At 37.0% G+C, this 26,066-nt stretch overlaps 1 protein-coding gene across 2 annotated transcripts; it reads right to left on the bottom strand.

The window, feature by feature from the left end:
* Positions 1 to 1,777: 1,777 nt before the first annotated feature.
* On the bottom strand, positions 1,778 to 25,664 carry LOC117298399 (filamin-C-like). Of its 2 annotated transcripts, XM_033781651.1 has the most exons (19): positions 24,749 to 25,664; positions 22,738 to 22,939; positions 21,967 to 22,246; positions 20,609 to 20,723; positions 10,451 to 10,620; positions 9,979 to 10,086; positions 9,277 to 9,435; positions 8,736 to 8,877; positions 8,286 to 8,456; positions 7,734 to 7,880; positions 5,782 to 5,907; positions 5,258 to 5,404; positions 5,002 to 5,109; positions 4,537 to 4,722; positions 4,222 to 4,326; positions 3,450 to 3,626; positions 3,038 to 3,187; positions 2,438 to 2,605; positions 1,778 to 2,193 (listed from the first exon to the last, which is right to left on the bottom strand). In XM_033781651.1, exons 1-19 carry the CDS (start codon positions 25,137 to 25,139, stop codon positions 1,949 to 1,951), a joined length of 3,297 nt encoding a protein of 1,098 aa, XP_033637542.1. In that variant the 5' UTR covers positions 25,140 to 25,664; the 3' UTR covers positions 1,778 to 1,948. The 2 variants fall into 2 exon arrangements, with proteins under 2 accessions (XP_033637542.1, XP_033637543.1); XM_033781652.1 differs by lacking the exons at positions 20,609 to 20,723; positions 21,967 to 22,246; positions 22,738 to 22,939; positions 24,749 to 25,664 and adding exons at positions 14,417 to 15,221; positions 18,059 to 18,534.
* Positions 25,665 to 26,066: the final 402 nt, after the last annotated feature.

Raw genomic sequence — 26,066 nt, 5'->3', positions numbered from 1 at the left:
GGTCAAAACAAACACACGATGACAACTAAAAATAATGAATTACCATCTTGATGTTGAGGGCGCTGTTTTCACATGGCGAATATCCCATTTAGTTTACGAGTGAACATGTAGTACAAACTAGTCACTGCTATGATTAATTTGAAGTGCGATGTTAAGAAATCTAAAATGACAGCTCTTCAGGGTTTTTTCTGTTACTAATAAAATCAAAGTTATATTAACTTCTTAAACCTATTCGTTGTGAGTAGTACTGAATAATTACAATAATATGGCAAATAATAAATGCATATCATTAAAACTATTTAATATACACAAAGCATAAATGCAACCAATCGGCAATTTTTTCATCTTTTCTTTTTTAAAGTTTGAATTGTAATTAAAATCAGTTAGATTTTGCCCTTTGTTGCTGAAAGAAAAAGTGTTGCGTAGAAATTTACCAGAGTTTTACACAAGTGCTTTGACGTCTTCTGTAACAAAAAATTACCCAAGAAAAGCCAATAGCCTATAACTACAAAGCAATGTAGTTTAACACCTCCATAAAATTTAACAAAAGATTCTCACAATGTCCCAAACAAGTGGGGAAAATAAAAGAAAAATGTTGCTTAAAAAAGGATAATTGTCAAGTAGTTGACAATGAAAGGGCAATATCATGTACCTTCTTGTATTATTATAGCAAAAAAACAACTATTTTTTATTATTGCTTACAATTAATGTTATTGTTAGGTTTCATAGCTATTTTAATGTACCTGCAAATAGTAATAGATAAATCATTAGAAACCTGATAACATTGAAATTAATTACTTATGTACAAGGAAGACTTTTATCCTATACCATGACTTTGAGGTTTAATATATTTATTTTATTCCAATCTTAAAAAAACAACCCAAAGCCAAACAAACAAACAAACAAACACCCAAACTGTGGAAGGTAATGTTTTGTGAGGAATTTTGTGGATATTTTAAAATTAGCTGAATTGAAATTAGAATCAACATTTCAGAGAAGATAACAATTGTTCTTGTTTCCAAAAACAAAGCTGCATCTCAAACTCACGTTGTAGGTGTACTACATGAATACAGATATTTACAAAACTAAACCAATCTAGCAACAATAATTGGTTAAATTCTTGTTCAAAAATGTAAAGAACACTTCAAATCAGTTTATCAAATAACCACTTCAGCTTATTACAGTCAAAAATTAATTTGAATCAAGTTTTTAGAAAATAAAACAAAATATTTTTGAAATAATCACCATAAATGTCATAATTGTTTTATTAGTTGACCGTTAGCTCGAACATAAAACACTCTGTTGCATTAAGGTTTACTGCGAGATACAAGCATCACCATTCACAAAAAGTCAAGTTTTTTCCCAAACTCCATCTTTCAAAATGTTACTCTGTACATTATAGATTAATGTTTATTATTAATTATGGTTTCTTACAATTCTTTAATAATGTCCAAGTTTCATGGCAATGATTACAGACTAGAAGCGTTATTAAGTACATCTTTTTATATATTACTTATTAATGCTTTCTACCACAATCAATCATTTATAATTAGGTAGCCAAATATACAAAGCATGGCATTCATTGGGACTTCAAAGGGCCAGGGTGGAGAGGCCTTCTACCTGCACCTGTTGTTCCTTTTTGATTTTAAATAAGAAAGCAACAAGGTCTAACATACATAGTTTCTTTTCTGGGGATTTCCCTTCAATCTTCTCCCAAATACTTGCAGCTTTATCCCCATGTAAGAGGTCCCCATTTCCAACTATCTTAACTTCTTAACTTTTTACATGCATGTCAAAGTACAAGCAGCAGCTCAACAAAAAAAGTTACAAACTATATATATTAAGACTTTTGTAAACAAGTCAAAATAACTTTGATTAGTCCCAGACCCCAATCAATTCCAAACCTGTAATGAAATAATGTTCACTTTGATTGTCCAGCTGATTTTACTCAAATTTCTTCAGACCATCCGTTAGTCATGTCTTTACTGGACTGTCTCCCGTTAGCCATGTCTCTTTTCAGGGCGTGTAGTTCTTCACGATTCTCTACCACTTTAACTATAAATGGACTACCAGGAACATGTTTATCTGACCATTTGACCTGGATGGCGTACTCGCCGCTCTCATTGGGGTTATAGCGAACATCGATCGTACGATCCTTTGTATCACTGCGTCTCATCTCAACCTTAAAGGCACCTAGAAAAGCAAAGATACAAGAGAATTGTAAATTTATTTTATTTTTATAAATAATATTTGTGGACTCTGGCATTAACCGCTGTGATCCACCAGCAATCAAGGGGCAAAGAGAACAGTGGAGAACCGTTGTGAATTATGACCAACATAGTGGAGAACCGTTGTGAATTATGACCAACATAGTGGAGAACCGTTGTGAATTATGACCAACATAGTGGAGAACCGTTGTGAATTATGACCAACATACCTTTTGGGCCATGAATTCGTACTTTGAGTTGTCCTGCCCCAGCACCTTTTGTCTCACAGATGAAACGGCCGTTAAATGATGACAGTATACCATGTTCAAGACCAGGTCCAAAACATCTTACTTTACTGGCATCAGGTGGCGCTGCTACTCGAAGGAGAAATGGACTCCCTGAGGACAAAATAGGCAAACATTTCTTTCTTAATTTTGGTAGAAGTATCAGCTTTAAGTATACCCATCTTGTAAGGAAATTGTGAATGTTTGCTTTCCCCAACATGTTTTAAACAGAATCTGGCCATAATTATTTTCTTATTGTAGCTGTGGTTACAAAAAGAGAGTACAGTCAACCCTCGCTTTAAAGAGCAAAGTTCCCAAGAGGTTCTGCCTATAAAGAGTACTAACTAAAGTCCTGAATCTTATTCCTACTATTTTTTTCTTTCTTTTACTAAACAGCGTTCCTGTTATAAAGGGGTCATTTGGCCAGTCCCATCGTTTTATATCAAGAGTCAACTTTACTAATTTGAGTGTATGCTTTGAGAGTTTTGTAGAGGAATTGGATGCAGATGTCTGTAGAGTAATCTGATAAGCTATTATTGCACTAACCTTGTATGTGATCCTCTCCATACTTGACTTCCAGAGTGTGTCGTCCAGGTTCAGATGGTGAGATCAGTAGAGAGTATGTTCCGTTGCGATTATCACCAATGTGAACCTCTGCCATTGTGTTGGGACCAACGCAACGAGCTGTTAACTCACCTGGAGGAATAACAAAAGCTGATTGATTAATACATCATTCAATTAGATCACATCTTTTCAGAGCAGTTACAAGAGCAGTCCGTCTATCATCATCATTCAGCAAAGACTTGCGTCCATGGTCGCCTAATTCTCAAAGTGTTGTGGGGGACACTCTTGGTGTCGCCACCATCACCTGATCTCCATTCAATCGCCTCCCCCATACCCCCCCCCGCCCCCACCCACAAACAACAAATCAAATAGAAGTCAATTGTTGAGACCTTACCTGATCCAGCCTCTCTGCTATCAATAACGAGTCTAGACGTCTGATTAGCAACGATGGTCTTAAGGGCTGCACCGCTTGCATGGACACGGTTAGCATGAGCAGCATCAGCAACATTAAGCTTGAATGGTGATCCAGGAACCTGTCTGTCTGACCATGTCAAATGAAGCAGGTACGCACCTGTAACACATGGAAGAGGAGATGATAAGAGAGTATTGCTAGTTCCTAAAGTTCTGCTGGGTAAAATAACTTTCGGGCCACTCTGATGGGCATCATCAGGCCTGTATGCTTCGTTTTTGAAAGGGCAAGAGCACCAAGGCATTTTCTCCTTGGTAAAGGGCACCCTATGAGGAAATTGTAAGTTTCTACTGGAGCACTTTAATGGCACCAATGCAATGACTAGGGGCATGAGGGCAATCGCCTTCATTGCCTCTGTGAAGTATATCAGGACTGCTGAGGAAAATAACTTTAAGGCCACTGATGGGCATCACAATAAGAACCCAACTGAAGTCTTTTGTTTCTGATTTAGTTTTCTGAGGCCACTGATGGGTATCACAATAAGAACCCAACTGAAGTCCTTTGCTTCTGATTTCGTTTTCTAAGGCCACTGATGGGCATCACAATAAGAACCCAACTGAAGTCCTTTGTTTCTGATTTCGTTTTCTAAGGCCACTGATGGGCATCACAATAAGAACCCAACTGAAGTCCTATGTTTCTGATTTAGTTTTCCACCACAGTCAGGTATAAACAAGGAGTAGACAAGTTCTTTACATACCTGCAATGTCAGGGGTGAATACTGCCTTGTAGATGTTGTTCCCTTGGGGGATGAGGGTGACCATGATATCAGACTTGACCCCACTCATCCTGAGGTTAGGTACACCTGCAAATGGATTTTGAATAAAAACAATTCAAGTTCAACTGAAAAGGCAGGAAGGGTTTAGAGTTAATGAGTTTACCAAAAGAGCAACCAACAACCATAATGTTGTCGGCATCAATGAAGAAAAGGTACCAGCCAATATGGTGTGTAAGGTGCATAGGATTGTGGTTGGTTCCCAGTGCAAACTACAAGATAAGAAAGAACTTGATTTACCTGGCCCTGCCTGGGAGCCGTCGATGAAGAACTCACTCAGCTGTGAGACTTTACTCTGTTGCAAACCTGGGCCATGACATCGGACTCTTGTATGGTCCACTGGTACCCGCTTCTGTCTGCATGTCATCCTGTACGGGGAACCTTTGATCAAGTGGTCGTTCCAAAGTATTCTCAGCATGTAGTCACCTGTTACATAAAATTAAAACAAAAATTAAAACATTTTCGCAAAGAATTGTATAAGTAGAAAATAACCTATAATGGTTTGGAATTATGGAACACCACTTTAATCAAAGAAACTGGGTTTAAATTCATTAAACTCTCTAGCCAGTTCACTAATCACTTTTGTATCAGTTTTTTTTAAACATGCTAAGCAATTTCCTTTCTGCTTAGCACCTCTAAGACATACTGATCAAACAAGTTCAGCTGAAAGACAACTGATGTTGAGCCTGGTGGATTTATTCTTACCTTCTTCTTCAGGGACGAATCGCATGGTTGCTCGGCCATCTGCCTCTAACTCTATCGGCAAATGCACTCGTCTGTTGCTAGGCAACTGTAAGTCAGCCACCATCTTGCCTGTATGGATGAGAAAATTAATTGCTTAGTTTTTTAGAAGTCACATTAGTTTGAGTGGCTCAATACCCATGCGTAATAATGATGTAAGGCAGTTTAAAGAGCATCAACTATTAATTTCCATCAAACCATTTAGGAGAGTGACTTTTACCTGGTCCTGCCTCCGCTGTACTGAGCTCCAATAGATAAGCCTTTCTATGTGTCATGTTAATGATTCCATTGTCTCCCATTCCAGGGACATGACCACCAACAACTCGGACCTTTCTCGGATCCGTCACTTTGGGATGGAACGGACTCCCTGAATATTGAGACAAAAAATTAAATGTTTTGAAGTTGACTAAGAGAAACTTTAGCAAAAAAACACTTAAGAATTCACCTGCAAAAATTAAAACTCTCTATTTACATTCCATAAAGTGACTTTTTAATGTTGTAATTATAAGGAATTTATCAGTCTTTGTTGAACGTGACTTGTACCAATTGATCACCGAAGTGATCAAGAGTAGCTAATTATAACACACTCATTGATATTAAAGCAAAAGATTGATATTGTTGTTATCATTACACATAGTGAGTGCTTTGTGATGCAGCATCAACTCCAGCAAAGTCAATCTAAAACACAATAGTGATTTTAGGTGGTTAGAGTTTTAAGAACCAAAGTCGAATTCAACAACATACCATAGATGTCTTTGCCATTCCATGTGACTTTAATGCTAAATAGCCCAACTTCAACTGGTATATAGGTGACTGTGTAGGTCCCACTGGTGTTCTTATCAATACTGCACTTAGCAATAGAGTGAGGACCTGAAGAAAACAAAGTACCAGTTTCAAGTTAGATTTAAATAGCAGCTTAGGTACTTCCTGGTTTTTGCTCAGCGAGATAATTCTGTGCCAATTTTCTGGCTTAGATATTGATAAAGGTGTAACTGAATACAAGCAAGTAGAACAAAATGTGATTGGAAACTACTTAGCAAACTAAAAGACTTTTGGTATGAATACTAAAAACGTCATGACGATTCAACCATACCAGAGTCCTAAGCATTCAAGAAAGACTCTGCAAGGGTCAAAATGTTTTTAATAAATATTAATAAAAATACAAATAATAGTTTATTGAGTTTATAATGCAGTCTCTCCAGGACCAGTCAGTTCGAGAGCATTTCAATAAAAAGAAACAACATTTTAAGCTAAAAATAGATGATCACGTAGATCCATTGAATAGGTCAACAATTTTACATAATTGGCATTTACCAAAGTAAAACCAGTGAAGTGGAACATTTCTACAAAAGACAGTCATAAAAAGCGTACCACAGGTGTGAAAAACCCAAACAAAAAATCCATTTGAATTGCAAAATACAAAAGCACAAAATCTGTAAAACAGTATTTAATTCTGAAAACAAAACTTAGTGCATAGTTATAAAATATGTTAAAAGTAAATTAAGTAAAATAATAAAATCAGTAATACAAAAACAGAGATACCAAAGAAAATGTTTTGCGAACTGCACAAGATTAAAAAATATAAAACAAACAATTAATTTCCCTGATGATAGAAAGAATTTGAACAAACATTAACATATAAACAGAAAATAGACTACAGTCAAACAAAACAATAAAGAACAGAAAACTATTAGACAGTAGTTAAAAGACACATGCTAACCACAAAACAATAACATTGAAATAAAACCCCTAAACATAGCACAATGCAAAAGGGACGCGTCCTCAGAGTGCAAAAATAAAAAGTTCTACAAATCTTTTCACAATCAAATACCAGCACTCCTTTATCTATCCAGCGCGTCCGAACCACAAAAGTATCTTTGCTTTGATACTCTCCATTTGTGATGGAAGGTCACATTTGATTGTTGTAAACTTGTTCTGTATCCTTTGCTTGTAAGTAATGATTATAATTGATGGGTCTGCGTGGGATGAATGGCTGTAGTAGCTAGACGAAACCAAGGTTATGCTCCACCCACCTATAGCTGCTGTTTGCATAGGTAACCTTAGGACTCAATATTAGAATAGTTACAAATACTTAAGATCTGATACCATTCACAAAAAGAATGACGTGTTGTTGGGATCTTCGTACAAGTAGTTCGTTTGTTTGTTTGGGTTATTTCCATTTGCACAACTTGAAAAAAATTTCCTTAGGCTGTATATCTCGACAGGACACAGCACAAAAGTTTCAAATTTCTCTGATTCTCTTTCCTGAATCATATAAAATCTTTTGCCTACTGCCCAGAGGCAGTAAGCCTTATTAATTTTTTAATTTAAGTCTTCGTACATAATTCTTTTTTGGCAGGGGCCGTCCAGAGTAAGGCAAAAGTATAAAAAACTGTAATAAAAGCGATGTGACCACGCCAACAAATGGCTTACAACAGGTAAATAAAAATAGAGGAAATAAAAGCATGAATATAAAAAATAGAGATGATAAAATATTAAAGTACAGAGCACTTTAAAAACCAATAAATAATTGCAAGTAATAGGAGACTTTCCAACGCTAGGTGGCAGCAGACATACCGGGTAAATTTCCATTGTTTACGTAGTTCTGAACATGCGCATAATTCTGTGAACAATGGATTTACCCGGTAAGTCTGCTGCCCTCTATCGTCCCAGAAAGTCTCCCATTGAATGCTAACCTTCCACAATGACTCTGAGTTCTCCCTTTCCAGCACTGCGTGTATCTACAGTAAAGACTGCAGGTTGATCTTCCTTAGCCCTAGATAACCCTTCTCCAGTTGCTACACATTGTGATGCATCATGAACCTCAATCTTCATAGGGTCCTCTGCAAATATAACATACACACAAACAAGGTTTTATTAACAAGGGTTTGGTCAAAAGGTGTCCTGGAAAGTTGAAAACGTGCTGTCCAAAATGTTTACCTACAATACACTTACATGACAGATGAAACAGGCGTCCAAATTTAAAACGGGGTGTCCAAAAGGCACCCAGACACCCCTTTGATGAACACAAGGCACACAAACATCAGTGTCAATTCTAAGAATACAGATGAGCGACTAATAGAAAGGCTTGACACAAACATGAAGCCATTTAATTTCTCAGCTTTCTCTAACCTGATTGTATTAAAATAATTCTGTTCTTCCTATCCTCAACCAATCAAAAAACAAACAGCACAAACACCAGCTTACAAACTTTGTTGGGTTCAGATTTTTTAGTCCATAAAACTTACCTGTAATGTCTTCTCCATTCCATTTGATAAACACATTGTAAGTGCCGCATTCCTTGGCCTGTGTGTGTACAGTGAACACCTTTCCTTGTCTTACAATGCGTACAGGTAACTGGTTGAAGCCATTATTAATCTCAACTAGAAGTTCACCATAACCAGCATCGGACACGTCAACTAAAGATCAAGAAAATATCATTAGTCTTGTTTAGTCGACAAAATTTGACCAAACAAAGAACTTTCTCCAACAAAAAGTATTGGAGTTGTTAACCCTGGGTTATTTTCAGAACAAACACTACTTAAAAGAGATTTGATAAAAATGTCTTTGCTTTAGCAAAAAAAGTCAAACCAATGTAAACCTAGACGTTATCTGTTTCTGTTAAGCAATACTTTCTGCGCTTAGCATGATTTTGTGCTTACAGGCTTGATAAATTTGGGCCCTTGTTGTAGCCTTACCTTGGAACTGTAACTGTTCTCCGACTGATGCTGATGACATTGTACCAATACGGATATTCTTTGGAAAAGACGCTTTGTCAGGTTCAATCATGAGATTAATTGGAAAGCCATCAATGACGTCATCTCGACACCATATTGACAACTGTAAGATTTAGAGTTACAGAAAGTTAATACCCCGAATACCTCAACCCAATCTCAAGCATTGTAACTGTCCTTAGTACTTTCTTTCTTCTTCTTTTTCATCAAAAACATCTCTCAATAGTTTTATGAAGTTACAAAGCACAAGGAACTGACTTAGGGTCGAGCAAAGAAAAATTTACTAGAACAGGACTTACATCTGAGACCTTCGGATCAACAGCAGACACTCTACCAACCTCTATGTCTAGCTCTATGGTGTTATTTCAATTGTTTGTATGTACATATTGAGAGAAAAGATTAAACTATAGAGCCTATCTATAGCACTGTTATATTTAAAACCAACACCCTAATACAGTGCCATTCTGGAAGTCTCAAGTCATCAAATAAAACAATATATAGTCACCTTGTGGAGTCCTTCTTGCAGAGGTACAAATGTCAGATCAACTTGATCACTTGCTAGTGCCTTTAAGGAGATAGCAACTGGCTGCCCAGGGGCTTGAAGTTCTGCTCTGATATCCTTGAGGGTGGCTTTAGTATTAATCACATGCAGTCTCAGAACAACCTGCAAAAATACACAGATAGTTGGGGAGAAGTTTTCTTTTGAGTTTCCAAGTCTAGGGCAAGGAGAAAACTAGCCAGGTGTTGGTTGCACAAAGATAGACCTAGTACTTAGGAGAAGGCTTAGGACTCTTTAGGAGTTATTAAAAATGAAGGCTAGTCCTTTAGTTAGGACTTACTTAGAGACTATTATTAACTCTTTGTAAAATCCACCCCAGGAATTTCAACTTGATAGATGGGACAAGGCCATTTTCAATATGCAAAGGGCACTAACAGATATTTAAAGCACATCCACCCCAGGAATTTCAACTTGATAGATGGGACAAGGCCATTTTCAACATGCAAAGGGCACTAACAGATATTTAAAGCACATCCACCCCAGGAATTTCAACTTGATAGATGGGACAAGGCCATTTTCAATATGCAAAGGGCACTAACAGATATTTAAAGCACAATATGGAATATTTAGATTTTTTTTTAGGGACTTTTTTTTTTTTTGGGGGGGGGAAGCTTGGGACATTCATCTGCAAATTAATGTTATACTCACTGGAACATTAACAATGCCATGTATTGTGTTCTTCAAAGCATTGTGTCCTGGAGTGACTTTGTCTTGTACTTGAACGCTTGTTAACTGGACACACTCCGCCCAGTGTACCTAAAAGTAAATACAAATGGAAAATATTAACAAACTAAATGTACCTAAAAGGAAGAATGAATAAGGCCATCATTTTGAATCATTTTTCTTTGATACTAGCCTTATCCCCGATAAGAATAAACAACCATGTACTCAATCTCTTTGAGGCAGTGTTCACTCTAAAAAAAGAGGCGGCTTGGTCTTGCTGTTTCGGCAGTATACTCTGCTCGTCTTCAGGAGAAAAAATATCAAATGTTTCTTGCTGGGGTTTTTGGTCACAATAAATTCAAATAATTTTTGTCAATCATTTAAATTGTCTTTCACATTAGTACATAATTCAATTAATGAGGAAGTATTTGGTGCATCGGTTGATATGAGTATTTACCTTGGGTGGTGGGGGTTCACTTAAGACGTAAGAGTTTTCTTTTGGCCAGGGTGCAGTGTGTTGGAAGCGAGCAGCATAGGACATAACCCCAAGTTCATCTACATCAGGGGTAGTAAACTCCCTAGCACTCAGGGTGGGTTTAATGCCAAGTTTCTTGCCTGCTTCAAGACCTGTTGGAATTAAGTGTCAACCACAAAAGTTGTTAAATGCACATGCTAAGTGGATGACTTTGTTTGGTATGCACCAAAGCTATTGAATGATCAACTCTTTAAGGATCTTCAAAGGACAGCTTAAGACTTAGCTCTTTGAATCTGCTTAGTCTATAATTTCACTTGTCATCTCCACATGAAATTCTTTTAACTCTTGTGTCCTTAATTAGTCTCCACATTGCTAAGTGCCTTGGAATAGGCCGCTAAAATGATGGCGCACTTCAAATGCATAATGATTAATTGACTGATTGATTAATTAATTGATTGAACCATTGTCATGGCAACTTGTAGAGGTAGTCACCGTGAGATCAAAGGATTGTTCAAAATACAACCATTCTGAAGTTTTAAGTGGAGTATATTTTCAGCCCAAATTTCAATTGAAGATCAAGCATTTAACTTTTTGATTCTTTACATTTTAATCCTAAGCAGGGGTGTTGCATTCTGCTCTACATCATTTTTTGTTCACAAAGAAAGGGAGAAATCTTGGAATTGTTATTAGTGTTAGTAAAAAGGCAAATTATTGAGTCTAAAAGCAGATGTTAATATTAAAAGAAAGATGTTAGAGTTGTTAAGAAAACATTTAGAGGTTATAATATCCACCGACATCTTCAACATTTGAAAAGCAGTGACACATCAAAACAACAACAAAACATATCAATATGATTTGGTTCATGGATTTTAAACATGGCAGTTGCTCACCGTGAAATAGTGGAATGCCTCACCAACATTTGAACCTCAAACTCTTTGATAACATTTAACAAATGAACCAACAAGCCTCCCAATAGTTTCTATAACTGTGAACATATTGTGGTTGTAAATCCTGGATACAAACCCTTTTCAACCTAAGTACCTTTTCCACTTTGGAAGACAACATAAGAGCCTTGACATCTGATCCATTACGCATAAACTTTTACAACTCAAATGTTGCAGTTGACAGTTAATGTTGTAGTATGGAGTACTGCTAATAATTGTACTCTATACAAAACACTTAGCCTATCTGTTTCAGTCATTACATATTTACCTTACACAGTCACCAAGCAATGCACAAGTTAAATCCACTCTATTCATCTGAACACTTCAATGATCCTGGCTTCAAACATCAAGTTTTGTTGGCTTTCCATGATCAACATTTAGCCCTTTTTAGGAACAATTTGCACCAATAATGTTGTACACACCCACTTCAAGTAAACCAATGTAAGTTCCAGCACCACTGAAGATAACTGTCCACACACAGCACAAGAAGCGTTTGTTACTTTCACCAGGGTATATATAGAGTCTATTATGTAGTGATTTATAAGCCCCAGGTTTAATGCTTTGCAAATCCCTCTATATAGATCAATTCCCTGTTTTGCATTTGAATCAACGCTGCGTTTCCTGCTGGCTTTTGGCATAGTGTCACCTTCCTTCTCCATGGTCATACATACAGTCTTTTAGTATGACAAGTTAAGCGTAATGATGTATACGTTTACCTGCAAGTATACTGCAATGGGCTCGGTTGAGAGATTTTAAGTAGCTTGAGGTATTTGAGTCGATTGTTCCCTGTGAATAAAACTTATAAGTGGGTAGATCCGCGATGGCATGCAAGCCTATTTACAAGTCACTTCAAGCAATGACTTATGAGGCCCATGGTGTTATCATGGATTTATTCCTTCATGGTTTTATAGTCAACATTGTTTATGCACTAATGCACACAAATAGACCAACTACCAAGAGTTCAATGAGTTCAAGTCACATCTTGAACACTTTCTCAGTTTACAGAGGAAACTTCTTCCTTATACCATGGAGCAATCTAGTTTATTGCTCCATGCTTATACCATGTCTATGGCCGACCGTGTTAGTTCGCGACATCAAATGAAAACCGTGCAATTTTGAGTGATACTTGTGTGGAGCATTATATTCTACTTTTAAAACATCTTTCTAACCATATGCATTTCATAACAAACGGTTTCAAACGCTTTTCATAGACCAACTCGTCTGATCCTTTAAGTCACTTTAAAAATGACAGGCAATTCGGAAAGATCCTTAGTTTAGAAAAGCTGTTTTGAAAAAAAGTGTTCTTCAATCTCCTCCATCAGTAGAAGTCTAGATTTAGTTTTCATGTGAACTTGAAAAAGAAGAAACTTGAAGCTATAAATTGAAGCTATAAAAAAGGTGTAAACTTTACATTCCAACCATCTCGCACACCAGGCAGGTGGTCCCAAAACTTGCCACAAATTGCAAAGAACATTGTTTGCCCCAATGATAACCTGGCTATAAAAAAGGTGTAAACTTTACATTCCAACCATCTCGCACACCAGGCAGGTGGTCTCAAACAGTGCCACAAATTGCAAAGAACGTTGTTTGCCCCAATGATAACCTGGCCATGAAAAATGTTCCCTTTTGGTTCATGTTCATCAAAACAACAGATGCATATTTCATGTTGATGCTGAATTCTTCGAGTTATTTCCCCCTCATAAATTTGTAGATGTTTTTTTGCTTGATGCTATACTTCCCCTACCATTGTTGAATATATGCTACCCCACTGATTTGATAATAAATGCACAAAACCTGTCAATATCACAGTTCAGCTGGATCAATGAGGGAAATTATTCATGCTGTTTGAAAGTAACATAAAGCTACCATTAACAAAAAACCTGAACTCCACCCGTGGAATTGTCTGACCTTTCACTAGGCACGGCCTACATCCAATAAAAGGAACAAACCAAGGACCTCTCGACAATGGGAATCAGTGTGGGATTGTTTACTCATGGCCCTACAATAATATATTTCAATGCTTCATTATTTAAATATTTTGCAGCTTGTGTGACATGCTTCACCATTTTGCAGCTTGTGTGACATGCTTCACCAAAATGAAAGAAAAGTGGCTTAAACCCTCTGATGAAGAGAGAATTCTAGTGACCTAAAGTGAGAACATTTTAACAAAAAGTTGAGGCAACGATACTCGCTACTCGGTATTATTATGGGAAACAAAATTATCGTGAATCACATTTATTTTTGCACTACACAGACCAAGAAAACTTTGAGAAAAAAATGTGTAAAATGAAATCAAGTTAATTATTTCTGTGTTGAAGAATATCATCAATTACTTGAAATCATAAACAAGAACTAAACAGTTTGAAACATGACATAAATTGAAAGCAAAGTTTCCCCGTTTTTTGTTAGCAAACACTATACACAGAGACTATGGTTAAAGATTATATAAGTAAAAGCCCAACACCAAAATTGAAGCTCTTAAATCAAATTTACAGATTTAGGATTAGTTTCTGATTAGTAAACAAGATAAAAACTTATCAAACAATATGATATGTTTCTCAAAGACTAAAAGGCATTCAACGCTTCAATGAAAACAAAAATAGAAGTAAACCTATAATTTGAAATTGACTTTATTATCCTGATGGCTGGCATTCTAAATTTTAGACAAGGGTGAAAAGTTCATCCTCTGCTAACCATGTGATGTATTCGATGACAGGCAGGCCTGATACTTAACGAACGAAGGCGATTACCTCCATGCCCCCCCCTTGCCCCCGGTCATTGCAGCCTTGTTGCCCTCTAAATGCCCAAGTACAAACTTTACAATTTCCTTATAGGGAGCCATTTATCAAGGAGAAACTGAATGCCTTGGTGCCTCTGCCCTTTCAAAAAACGAATTATACAGGCCTGTACAGGGATGTGTTAAGTTAGTAAGCTGCTACAAATGTTAAGCATGTTAGGCTACTACTCCCGGCTTGAGCAAACTCATGATGGCTGCTTAACATACCGTTCATGTGACCGTATGAAGACTCAGTTGAAGTGTTTCTCTTAACATGATGCGTAGTGGTAGCATGAGTGGTACCATGGTTTGTACCAATACCACCATTACTGTGCTTCATCACAGGAACACTTTGGGACCTGTGGTTTCCTTGCTGAATATGCATAGAAGAATTTTGAGACTTTTGAGGTACCTGCTGAATATGGACAGAGGAACTTTGTGAACGCTGTTGAGGTCCCTGCTGCACATGGAACGAGGAACTCTGCGACCGTTGATTAGCTCCTTGCTGCATTTGGGCAGAGGATTTTTGTGATCTTTGAGCTCCCTGCTGCATTTGGAAAAAGGAGCTTTGAGACTTTTGAGGTCCCTGCTGAGTATGGAACGAGGAGCTTTTTGACTGCTGATGCGGTCCCTGCTGCATATAGAACGAGGAGCTTTGAGACTTTTGAGGTCCCTGCTGAATATGGACAGAGGAACTCTGCGACCGATGATGTGGTTCCTGTTGCATTTGAAAAGAGGAACTCTGCGACCGATGATGCGGTTCCTGTTGCATTTGGACAGAGAAACTTTGAGGTCCCTGTTGTACATGACTAGAGGAACCATACTTGTGTTTCTTCCTCTGTGTTGATGAGGAAGATGAACTTGAATGGGATGACATCTTACTAGCATGTCCTGCTTCCACTGTTGGCATTTGGCTGGCCTCGGATAGGGTTAGTCAACCCCAGCAAGATGGTGGAAAGCTGTACAGGATTGTTTTTTTTAAAGGTTTCTTTAAAGGTTGTGTATCGATGACAGTGTATGATATCTTGAAAACCTGAGGTGGGATGATGGGGAAAAGGTTAATTCAAGGTTAATAACAAGTGCTGGAAAAAAAGAACTTGAAATTCCATCTTCACAAAGCTAGTCAACATTGGGACGTTTTTGTGTATTTCCAGGACAAGTTCAGTTTCCTTTCTTTTTCTGTTCAAAGCTTTAAAATGAATTCAAAGCTTCAGTAAAAATGGTGAACAAACATTTAGGATGTGCAAAAGCAATATTCGGCCAAGAAAAATGCTTAGCATTGAAGCACAGTAAAGTGTGTCTGTTCATTGGTTCCCTTCCATTTGTGCTTAGCAATGTTTAGCTTAACAGCTTTGTGAAGATGGGTTGAAGTATGCATCACACACAAGTCACACTGTTATTAAAAAACAACAAGAACAATTGCATTTAAGCCACAGCAGATAGAAACATAGGAACAAAACACTCCAAAGTTAATACGTCACACTCTGTGCACTTGCTTAAAGTCACTTCACACTTTTACAGGTTTAAAACTTTAAAAAAGAAGAAAAACAGTACAGACAGACTATAGAAAAGCAGTACAAATTTAAAACAGAATTGTGGAAAAAAAAACACTATTTCAACAAATAAATATCTGAAAAGTGTCAGAAGTAACTGGAAGCCAATGTACTTCACAAAGACTCTGTCCTTGATTATACAATACCCAAAACCTTTCACCCAAAAAATCATGAATTAACTTCTCCACTACACTGTGTAAAAGTAGAAAAAAATCTACCTCAGAATGAGTGATAGTTTCCCACAACTGGCTTTCCAGTCATGTATACTTAAAGTTTATTCAAACTTTCAATTTAATAGCAAAAGGCTAGACCCTTGATTTAAATGACAAAGAATTAAAGAGGAGCGTGATAGAAACAATATTGACATTCTGTGCCCTGGACCCATTTATAGCCAAAAAGGCACCCACTACAGTAGCTTAAAGGGACAGTACACTCAATATAACCATGGAGCAAACTTTGTAATGGGTAGTTCATAGTACCCTTTCCACAAGACAAAAACACAAATGACACTCTTAATTCAACACATGGCACCTTTTTCCCTCAAATGCATTCACTTGTAAAATTATAATTTTCACCACTTGAAACTCCTTTTTATGAATCTCAAATACTTGAAGAGCTTTTTAGTCGAAACCTTTTCCCATTTTCCCACACATCAACACTTTATCCTTGAATCTAACCACAATTGAATACCATCCAACAATAGCAGAGTGACTTGGTGTTGCTTTAACCTGCTTAAATAGTTCCCATGGCAGCCATATTGGTTCTCTTGAAATATTCTGTACATTTTGTTACAGAAGTTCACTTAGAGAAACCATGGCCAGTTTAGTAGGAGCAAGAGGCTTTATAGTTTCATTCTTGGAAGGTGCTCTTATTAAACGAAAACCAGACCCATCCAAATCTGGACTTGGTTGCAGGTGAAAAACAGATTAAGTAAAGAGGCCCAGCCCAAAACAAATTGTGAAACATTGATCTACCCGATAGCTGGATCATAATTCAAAGCTAGATTAGTTGACTTATATCGTCATTTTTTATTTGTCTCCATGATTTTCAACAAAAAGGCCAGAAAACCTTGAAGTTTTCTCTTTTGTAAAAAAATATTCCGAAACCAAGAATTTCAGGTCAGATGCGTATGGTGAACGGGGTCCATTAGTACAGCTTACAATGAAAATACACAAAAAGGTTGGGCAACAGTTTAGGCAAAGGAATGTAGATCAATTTTAAACTGGTATCAACTGTCAAATTATTTAATATGGAAGGTTTTGGGATTGGCCTCGGTTCCCTTTCAAAGTCACAGAGATTTAAACAAACAAAAATAAACAACAAGTTGTTCAAGTGCAACTTATGGAAAGTGTTTTTTCCATCTCCAGTTTGAATGGTGGTAATTGACACTTAAACCAAAACAAGCTTTCAGATTAAAATACTATAAGTCACTTCTTTTTTGATAATTACCAAGGTTTTTTTGAACACTAGAAAAGGCTGCCAAGTATGAGTATACAGTGCTTGTGGTTTTGATGATTTCTAGAACTACCTTTAGGTTGACAAGGACAAGATTCAGACGCAATGCTTGAGTTGGTTAAGATCTTTAAATACTTGTAACATTCCTTTAGTCCCTTAGGCAATTATACTATTCATTTCACACCCAACTACAACTTCAGTGACAGCGTACAGTGACTCACTTGTCAAAGTCAATACAACTTGTTTGAGCAATGTATAATTGTTTTCACTGTTTGATTTGAGTGGGAGGGGCAAATAACTTTTGGAAATCAATGGACAAGAATTTAGTTGAAACATAATTTTTCAAAAAATTTAAGCTAAATATGATGTTTATTAATGTGATTTTCAATTAATGAGGTCAAAACAAGTTTTGGTCAGATGTCATCATTTGTTGACTTTTAAGATGACTGAGGCAAGTTAATATTGGAAGACGGTCGCATGGTTCCTATAAGACATACAGGGTTGGAAGATGGTCTCATGGTTCATCAGTCTCAGATATACCCTCCATGGATATACAGGGTTACAGAAGAGTGTACATTTGGATTGATTTCTGGAGCCATCAATTGAGGTTTAGCTATTGTGAGTTCTGGTAGTTATCTTGAAAAATATGTAAATAGTTTAACAAAATTGATTTTAAATGACCGGGTAAAGCTCATGCCAAATAAAAACAAATGCCTGCTTGTTTAAAAATAATTTATTTAATTAGTATTACAAAATATTCTTTAAGAATTATGCCTTAAAGATAATTTTGTTATAAGAATTAAACAAATCTAAACCACAGAAGACTTTTTCATGGTACACAGTGAGTCAATGAAGTTCTTACCTTTTTGAAGATTTAAGGCTGCCTCTAGTTGAATGCAGTTTAAAGGGAAGTGATATTTATAAATCCTTCTTAGGAGTCGTCAGAACTTGTAGAGTTTGTGCTTAGCCTTGAACTCCTAACTGCAAGTTACTTTCTCCAATCAACAAACATCATGATTTTATAACAACGCCATTCCGTTCCGATCAATAAAACTTTAAAACCCCAAACGGGGTCTATTCCAGTGTAATTCTAGATTCCTGATGTAACCTGTTCACGTCGTATATACTCCATAAAATAAAAAAACACTGGCGAGATCAAAGATCAGTTCTGTGCTATTCTGACAGTTAGACTTAGAGAACAAAACACTTCCGTAAGACAGATGAGGCTGTCACTAGTAATGACTATTGGTAGACCAACTCATGTCAATAACGCAGCCCTAAGAAAACATATACGTGGAATATTGCATGGTGTCTCTGTACTGAGTAGGTAAGCAACCGCAGTAGTTGTGTTATTCATGCCTGAGTGATTCTCAATACTTCTTGGGGTATAGGTGGAGTAGGTTAACAATAGGACCAGTACATACTACTTCATTCCTCAGGATCGCTCATGCATCACCTGGCAGCCAGGAGTACAACTTGTTGTCTAACTTTTGTCCCAGATGACAATATACACTTGTTCCCACAGCCTCAGGGCTAAAGCATTCAGAAGAGAAGATCAAACCTGCTACTGAGCTTGGATGTGATAACTTTCTGATATTAGACTAGCCTTAAAAGAGTATTGTGGTCGGAGGACTAGTGGTCAGTTTATGTCTGAGCTTAGAAAACTGTCTGGTATTATGCTAGCCTTAAAAAAGTTTATATGAATAAATAACTAGTCTTTATAAAGTGCTTGACACACCCGAAGGAGGCTGAAAGAGCTTCCAAACATATTACCCCTGGATGGTCACTGGGCCATTTTATTCATTCCTTAAACCATAAACCATTCTCAGCTCCATGGGCAACAAATATGCACCACCAAGCTAAATCAATCACAGGAACCATGTTTGCCCTCACAGGTACCCATTTACCCATGGGTGGCCGGAGAGGAGCAATTATAGTAAATGGGCTGCACCCAGGAACACAAGTGTCAAGACCGGGACTCGAACCCCAACTCTGCTGAAACAAACACCAGAGCTTGAGTTCAGTTCTTCAAACCGCTCGACCAAGACACCTTTAAGTCTGATCAGGGGGATTCTGTGGACTTTAAAATAAAGTAACCACACCTTAATTAATTATTGAGAAACAGATTTCTCACTTTTGTAAACTTTACATCAATTATATACCTCTATCATTCAATCAAGGCTAGTAAAAAAAGAGTTCCCTGTAAATATTTGAAATACTCGGCTGACAGACTTCTATGAAGTGAAACCATTGAATGAACAGCCTTTCTTTCCCAGTGAAAGTCAAGTTATTTTTCTTTACAGTGACTGTTATTCAAATGTTATGATGGGGCCTGTGGTTAGGATTATTTGTAAATGACTTTTGTTGTTATAGCGACACCTGAATTGTATGAAGATTGCCAAAAACACGACCCAAGGTTCTGAGGCTTGTGAGTAGCGTTGGTTCCCTTTAAAGATGGGGAAAATATTTGATAGCCTGGGTCAAGTTGTAACGGGATCATTTTAAAGAATTGTACCAATTTAATACTGCTTTAATCAGTGTCATGTTCCCTGTATGTATAAAGCATTAATGAATACCGATTCTCATGATATGGCAGGGGATCAGACTTATTTGCGGTCCATGTCTCACTTTGGTTTGTTAATGTATGAGCAAATACTAAGATGGCTGCTCTGCAATAACTGTCTGTTTAGATAAAAGAGAAAAATACCCAGACTATGGAGTGCATGCAAATGGCCTGCAGAGCTAAATGCCAAATCTATTGCTGTCAAATTATTGATCTCTTTATGCAAAGTATAAACTGAACAGCTTGTGTGGCTTGGCTCAAAACAGAGTCAGTCTGAAAACAATTATCCTATTTATAGTTTGCCTTGTAAATGTCATTCCAATAACCTGAAATAATATATATACATTTCTAATTTTGATTTCTCAAATCAAGTCGGCTTTAACCCCCATTTAAGTATTGAATGCCTCCTGCCAATAGCCTAGAAGACCACTCCAGTTGTTAGAATGAAGTGGACTTCTAAACAACAGAGGGTGCTATACTCATAACTTTGTTGAAACTTGTGTCCAATCAGTTGTGTCTAAGGTGTAAAAACTAGTGGCTGATAAAAATGTCAAGATGTTTTACAAAATGAGTGATCGGAACTTTTGGTTCATTTTCTGGCAGGCAAATATATCTCTGTGTGATCTGTATAGATTGATATGTTATTTGGAAAACTTTTTTAAATGCAATGCAGACCTGGCCTTAGAGCCTACTTGGTAGAATCCATTGTTTTGAGATGAATATGTGAACTGACTGGAATAACTTAAAAAATTGATATTTATCAGAATGTCTGCTGCCACCTTGTGTGTGAATGTTTCCTAGTTTCTCAAGTTATCTCAATCTCTAGGAAATGATGAAGATTAAGATTACCTTTTTGGCAGTTGGCCAGTTTGTCATTTTTGTTGAGGTCCCTCCATTCAGGACATGTTCCTTCTGCTACAGCCTGAGCTAAAGCACATAAGACACGCCCATCATTCCAATCACTCTATCAATAAAACAAAAACACATAACATATCAGATTTCATGTTTTGAAACTTTCTTGAACTTATAATGTCAAGAGCAATCCCCACTATTTTCTCATGATATAGCTTTAAAGTTTATCATTAATATTGTTACTGGATTTATGTTTTTACTGACTCATCTCAGTAAAGTGTGACTACTGGCTATTTGCTTGTTACATAACTTCTTATTTGGACTTCATATTGTTAATCTTTAGGGAAAGCCCCTTAAGAGTACCCTCTCTGTACAAATAAATTCTTCAACTTTATTATCTATATTTATTGTTTTATTACTAGAATTACTCTCAAAGACTCGGACTATTTTTTTCTTGTAAGTTGCTGAATATTTTGGAGAATCTATGGAAAAGATTGCAGCATAGAATAAAGCTTATTATCTCGTCACCAAAACAATTCATCGTTAATATTTAAAAAAGAAGCGGTTAAACATTGACCAATACTACAATGTAAAGTACTATTCTGGGTAATCATTAATGTCTGTACATTATGAATCAGTAAATAATACATCACTGGATGTACTAAGCAGTTGATTGGGCAAACATTGCTCACCGTTTTGGACTTTGACCTGTCTGTACACAACACACTCACTGTGAAGGATGTAATTCACTACAGGTGTCACATTCTACACCTGTGTTTGGTTTGTTCTAAGCCTCCTTTCAGAGTTTTTACTAGAGATGAAGTTCACAAATAATTAACAAATATCAGGGCTGAAATTACACAGAGGCCACTGCCTCCCCCTGTTGCCCCTGGTCTTGGCCTAAGTGCCCCTTTAGAGGCCACTGCCTCCCCCTGTTGCCCCTGGTCTTGGCCTAAGTGCCCCTTTAGAGGCCACTGCCTCCATCTGTTGCCCCTGGTCTTGGCCTAAGTGCCCCTTTAGAGGCCACTGCCTCCCCCTGTTGCCCCTGGTCTTGGCCTAAGTGCCCCTTTAGAGGCCACTGCCTCCCCCTGTTGCCCCTGGTCTTGGCCTAAGTGCCCCTTAAGAAGTTTCCTTTAACATTTTCCAAAGGAAGTGTCCTTTTCAACATTTGAATATTTCAAACATATGAGGTGGCAGTCAGATTTGGGGGTGGATTAATTTTTGCTTGGGCAAGAAATCATGACTTCTCTACCCTCCTCAACCTGAAAACCCCTACAAAATATCAAAACATTTAATTTCCAAAGGTCCTTGCTTGGTGAGCGAGACGCCAGGGAATAACTAAAACAACTTTTTACCTGAAAGTTATGAACATTAAGCTCTGGTACTTTCTTCCGCACCCAGTTGAGTGTGCTGTACCATCCCGGTCCCTCTGTCCTTAGAAAGTATGATAAGTACGTCATTCCACTAAGCTCATCAATCTGAGGATGGCACATGTCTTCAGGAGATACAATCATTGGAACTTCAAATTTATCTTTAGCCATCTGCATGGCGTGGGTGCAGTTCTCACGGGAATTGGAAGGGTTCAGAGATTTGAAGTTTGTCATCAGTGTTGGGTCGCAGTAGTTTATCAAGGCACTGTGTGGACAAAATAACAATAACATTATGCAGTTCTTATATCGTGTTTTATCAAACTAAATGATCATCTCAAAACACTCATTAATAATTTGACACAGCTTAAAGTACAAAACACTCATTTTTAATTTGACACAGCATTATTAAGTAAAAATTGAAAGGTGCGGGTGTCAGACTCATATTTCAAAATGTTGTACCTTTCCTTAGTTATGTAATAAATGGAAAGTAACAAAGCTTCATTGTGCTGCCATCTATATAAATGTATGTTCAGAATGAGACAACAAAAATAAAAGTCTGTTGAAGACATTTAATATGTATCTTTGTGGTCAAAGGCAAACTTCCACATGGCTACTTTAAGATAAACTGTTAGAAGTAGCATGATTTTTCTGACATCGGAACCAACATTCCACTTTGTCTTGATCAATTCTGGCTTCTGCATCTTAGAAACTTCATCTTGTGTTTTCTCTTTTATGCCACTTCTCCCTCTTACCAACCTGAGTGCAGTTCCATCGTTCCAATCTGTAGTGAAGTTTGAAATGTGTCTGTCTGGAAGTACAGCATCTATCCAATTAAGCATGGATTTCTTGCTTGGTACCTTAGTCTGCTTTGATCCAGTACTAATCTGATACTTCTGGATTAAGCGCCATATTAATCCTAAGATCAGCTTAACATTACCCTCCACTACATCTTCAGTTCCTGGGAGGAGATAAAAGGATTTAAATCAGATAACTGAAGGATCAGGAGAAACAGTGGATTTAATATTTATATATTCAAGTAAAACAAAAGTATTTGGGATGACAAAGAGGACTTTACAGATAGCTACAGGATAATGACAACCAATGGATTAATTTTACCGTCAAGTAAAACAGAGAAGTACTTGGGAATGAGTGAAAAAGACTTAAATCAGATAACAGAGGGTTACATTAATGACTATTCACAAACTCAATCCCATGGTAACAGAATATATATCTTTGGACATAATCATCTATCTTTCCATACAATAGCCTATTAATTATAACTTTGTGCTGTGTCCTTATTATTTTGTCTGTACTGTTAAACAAACACAGACACACTGTTATGTGCCTCCCCTGTACAAAAATATCAGAGACAAAAATAAACAAGGTGATCGTTGCAAGCTCACATAATTATTTTAATTACCCTTGCAGTCTGTGGTGTACTTAGAAAGCAACAACCTAAACAAACAATTGTTGCATTATTCATGAATAGCAGAATGCAAATTTACAGTGAATATTGAAGGTCATGGTGCATAGAAAGCTGTAAAAGCTGTTATGATTTAAACAATCAATACGTGGGTATTATTCACAGTTATTATATCAATAACAGATGGCATGTACAATGTATTCAGACACTATAAGATGTGATGAAATCATGGAACAGTTCAAATTTATCCCTTTGAATTAAGCAGATTGGGCAATGTCATGATTGTTTACAAATAATACTTGTTGCAGAGTGCTGATGAGTATTTACTGAGTCATTACATTTTGCAAATTTTTGCTTAAATCCATTTTTCTGGAGTTGTTGTAGTTGGCCTTGAGCTCTTTAATTGGAAATTGGTAAACTTCCTTTCACAAATTTCTACTTTTTGTTTATTTAGAACAATTTTTTCTTCGGTTTGCATATATGATTTTAAATCCTTGCATTCACAAAGTTGGCTTATAATAGCTCTGCATGTTTTTTAATGCTGCTGAATGATTGATAGCACGATATAAGTTTGGAAGTTTTTTAGGGGCTTTTGTTGTTTGTGTGTCTACTATCTATTGCAGTTGCAGGGTTTAAGATGTGTCTTTTGGGGGAAATGTTAATATAACCGTACAGTACGAATGGCAAAAGATTAGACCCATTTAATACATGATGGCACTATACCTCATATTCTTCACCATGGATGCACTGTCTTTTAAAATAAAATAAAACAAAACAACCAAGATATAAATTATATTTGTAGTATTCTGAGAACTCCCAGTAGATGAGAACTGTATGATTGCATATAAATTGTTTAATCAGCATCATGATCATGCAGACAGAGTGATATGAAATAATAAATGGAGTTTAGTTGATCTTCTAAAGTCAACATATGTATTGACATCAGAAGCCAAAATCGACATCGTCATTGTCCGTTGTATTAAAGTCCACTTAACTGTTTGTAGGGTTAACTCTGCACTTTATGCAGAAGGCTAAATAATGGCTGACGATATGTAGATAGACCGAGTATTAATTGGAAAGATAAAATTAGGGTGACAATTTAATACTGGTAAGTTACTAAGCTCAGGCTGTACTCCTCCGTTTCCATGGTTTCTAGTGTCACACCGTCAACGGAAAAGTGTGCAATATTTAGTAAATTACTGCCTCCCTTTTCAAGCCAAAATATCAATTTTGTTTCATGAAATGTTGCTACTTGTGACAAATAAATAAAATAAAAATGGAGGAGGGGTTAGGAAGTTAACCAACGTGAGGAACTACAACAAAACTTTGGCTATGCATACTTACCGATGTTAACGAGTTTGATCCCTTCTTTCTCAATCATCTGCAATGCATGGGTGACATTCTCCAGTTTCTGGGCTCTCATCTTTGGGTACTTACAATAGCGACCTTGTCTCTTATAAAGTGCCCCGCCAGTTGAAGATGTCAGCTGTTCAACCAAGGCTATCAAGACCAACCCATCTTCAAGATCCGTCCGGAAGTTCTCGATGCGTTTCCCGGTCGGTTTGAGTTGTTCGTTACACCAATTCATGAATGTTTTCTGTTGGATTTCAACCCATCTTTGCGCCTGTGCGTCCCATACTTCAGTGGGCTTGGTATCGGGTGACTGCTGGGTCGCTCCTGATTCGCTCCCAGGAGCAGGCAGCGTCATGATCTCAGGAGATTTCGATGTGAACATGATGCTTGATTTCGTTAAAGTAACTCCCGACTTAAAGTTAAAGCACAATTATCGACGTATTTCGCTTCAAACTGTCGTAGTTTAAATTGGAGATATCTGAATCCGGATCTACTGCAACTTCTTGTTTCCTTCCCCTTGAGTAAATACCACCGCGTTCCGTCGAGAGATAAACCAGAGAAGGGAAAGCACCACAAGACGGTAATAAATTTACTCCACTGTATTTGCAGAGTTACTCACCGTGAACATAGCAGAATTACACAGAAAACATAATAATAATATGTAGATAAACTGTCAACTTTACTCGCCATTTTCCTTCATTCAAAATGAGATGTTGTTTTATACCGCGCTTTCTAAAAGTGTACGATAAAAAACTGTCACTATCTGGACCAATAAATACTTTGTCCAGAGCGCTCAGAAATAAAAGCAATCAGTACGAATCAAAATGTAATCTCAACAAACCGAAACTGCTAAATTCATCCAAATCTGCAAATTTACCGAAACCCAATATCAGCTGCAAATGAATGTACCAGCAGATACATACAGTTAATGACATTTCTGGCGCTAAAAACATTTCCCCTTTTACCATGCGGATGAAACGCCTGCTGCATGCAACGCACGTATATTATTCCTAGACACGTGACTCGTGCATAGTCCACGAGACACGCCTGGCGATGGTAAACCCAAAGGTCGCCTGCTGCATGTATTGATTATTAATAACGCTTTGTGAATATTAGTGTATCATTTGTGAAGTATCTATTAATAGGAGATAATAGATGTTTTCTATACATCGAGATTCACAAAATTTCCGTCAATTTAATTGAACCTTTTTAAATTAATTTAATCTTTCTGATGATGCACCATTAGTTTGGAATTCGGTTTATAATGTTCCTTTAAAACCCCAATTGTTGTCATACAAGTGTCAAAAGT

Source organism: Asterias rubens, chromosome 13, assembly GCF_902459465.1.
Source record: "Asterias rubens chromosome 13, eAstRub1.3, whole genome shotgun sequence".
In the NCBI taxonomy this organism is placed as follows: Eukaryota; Metazoa; Echinodermata; class Asteroidea; order Forcipulatida; family Asteriidae; genus Asterias; species Asterias rubens.
The sequence above is the reverse complement of the archived record's forward strand: the minus strand, read 5'-3'. Positions and strand labels throughout refer to the sequence as shown.

Excerpts from the sequence above, each read along its gene's own strand:
- LOC117298399 (XM_033781651.1), bottom strand. The coding sequence starts at position 25,139 with ATGTTCACATCGAAATCTCCTGAGATCATGACGCTGCCTGCTCCTGGG. Across the intron at positions 8,457-8,735 it reads AGAACAGTTACAGTTCCAAG|TTGACGTGTCCGATGCTGGT; the intron begins GTAAGGCTACAA and ends CTTGATCTTTAG. Across the intron at positions 3,627-4,221 it reads ATTCACCCCTGACATTGCAG|GTGCGTACCTGCTTCATTTG; the intron begins GTATGTAAAGAA and ends CATGTGTTACAG.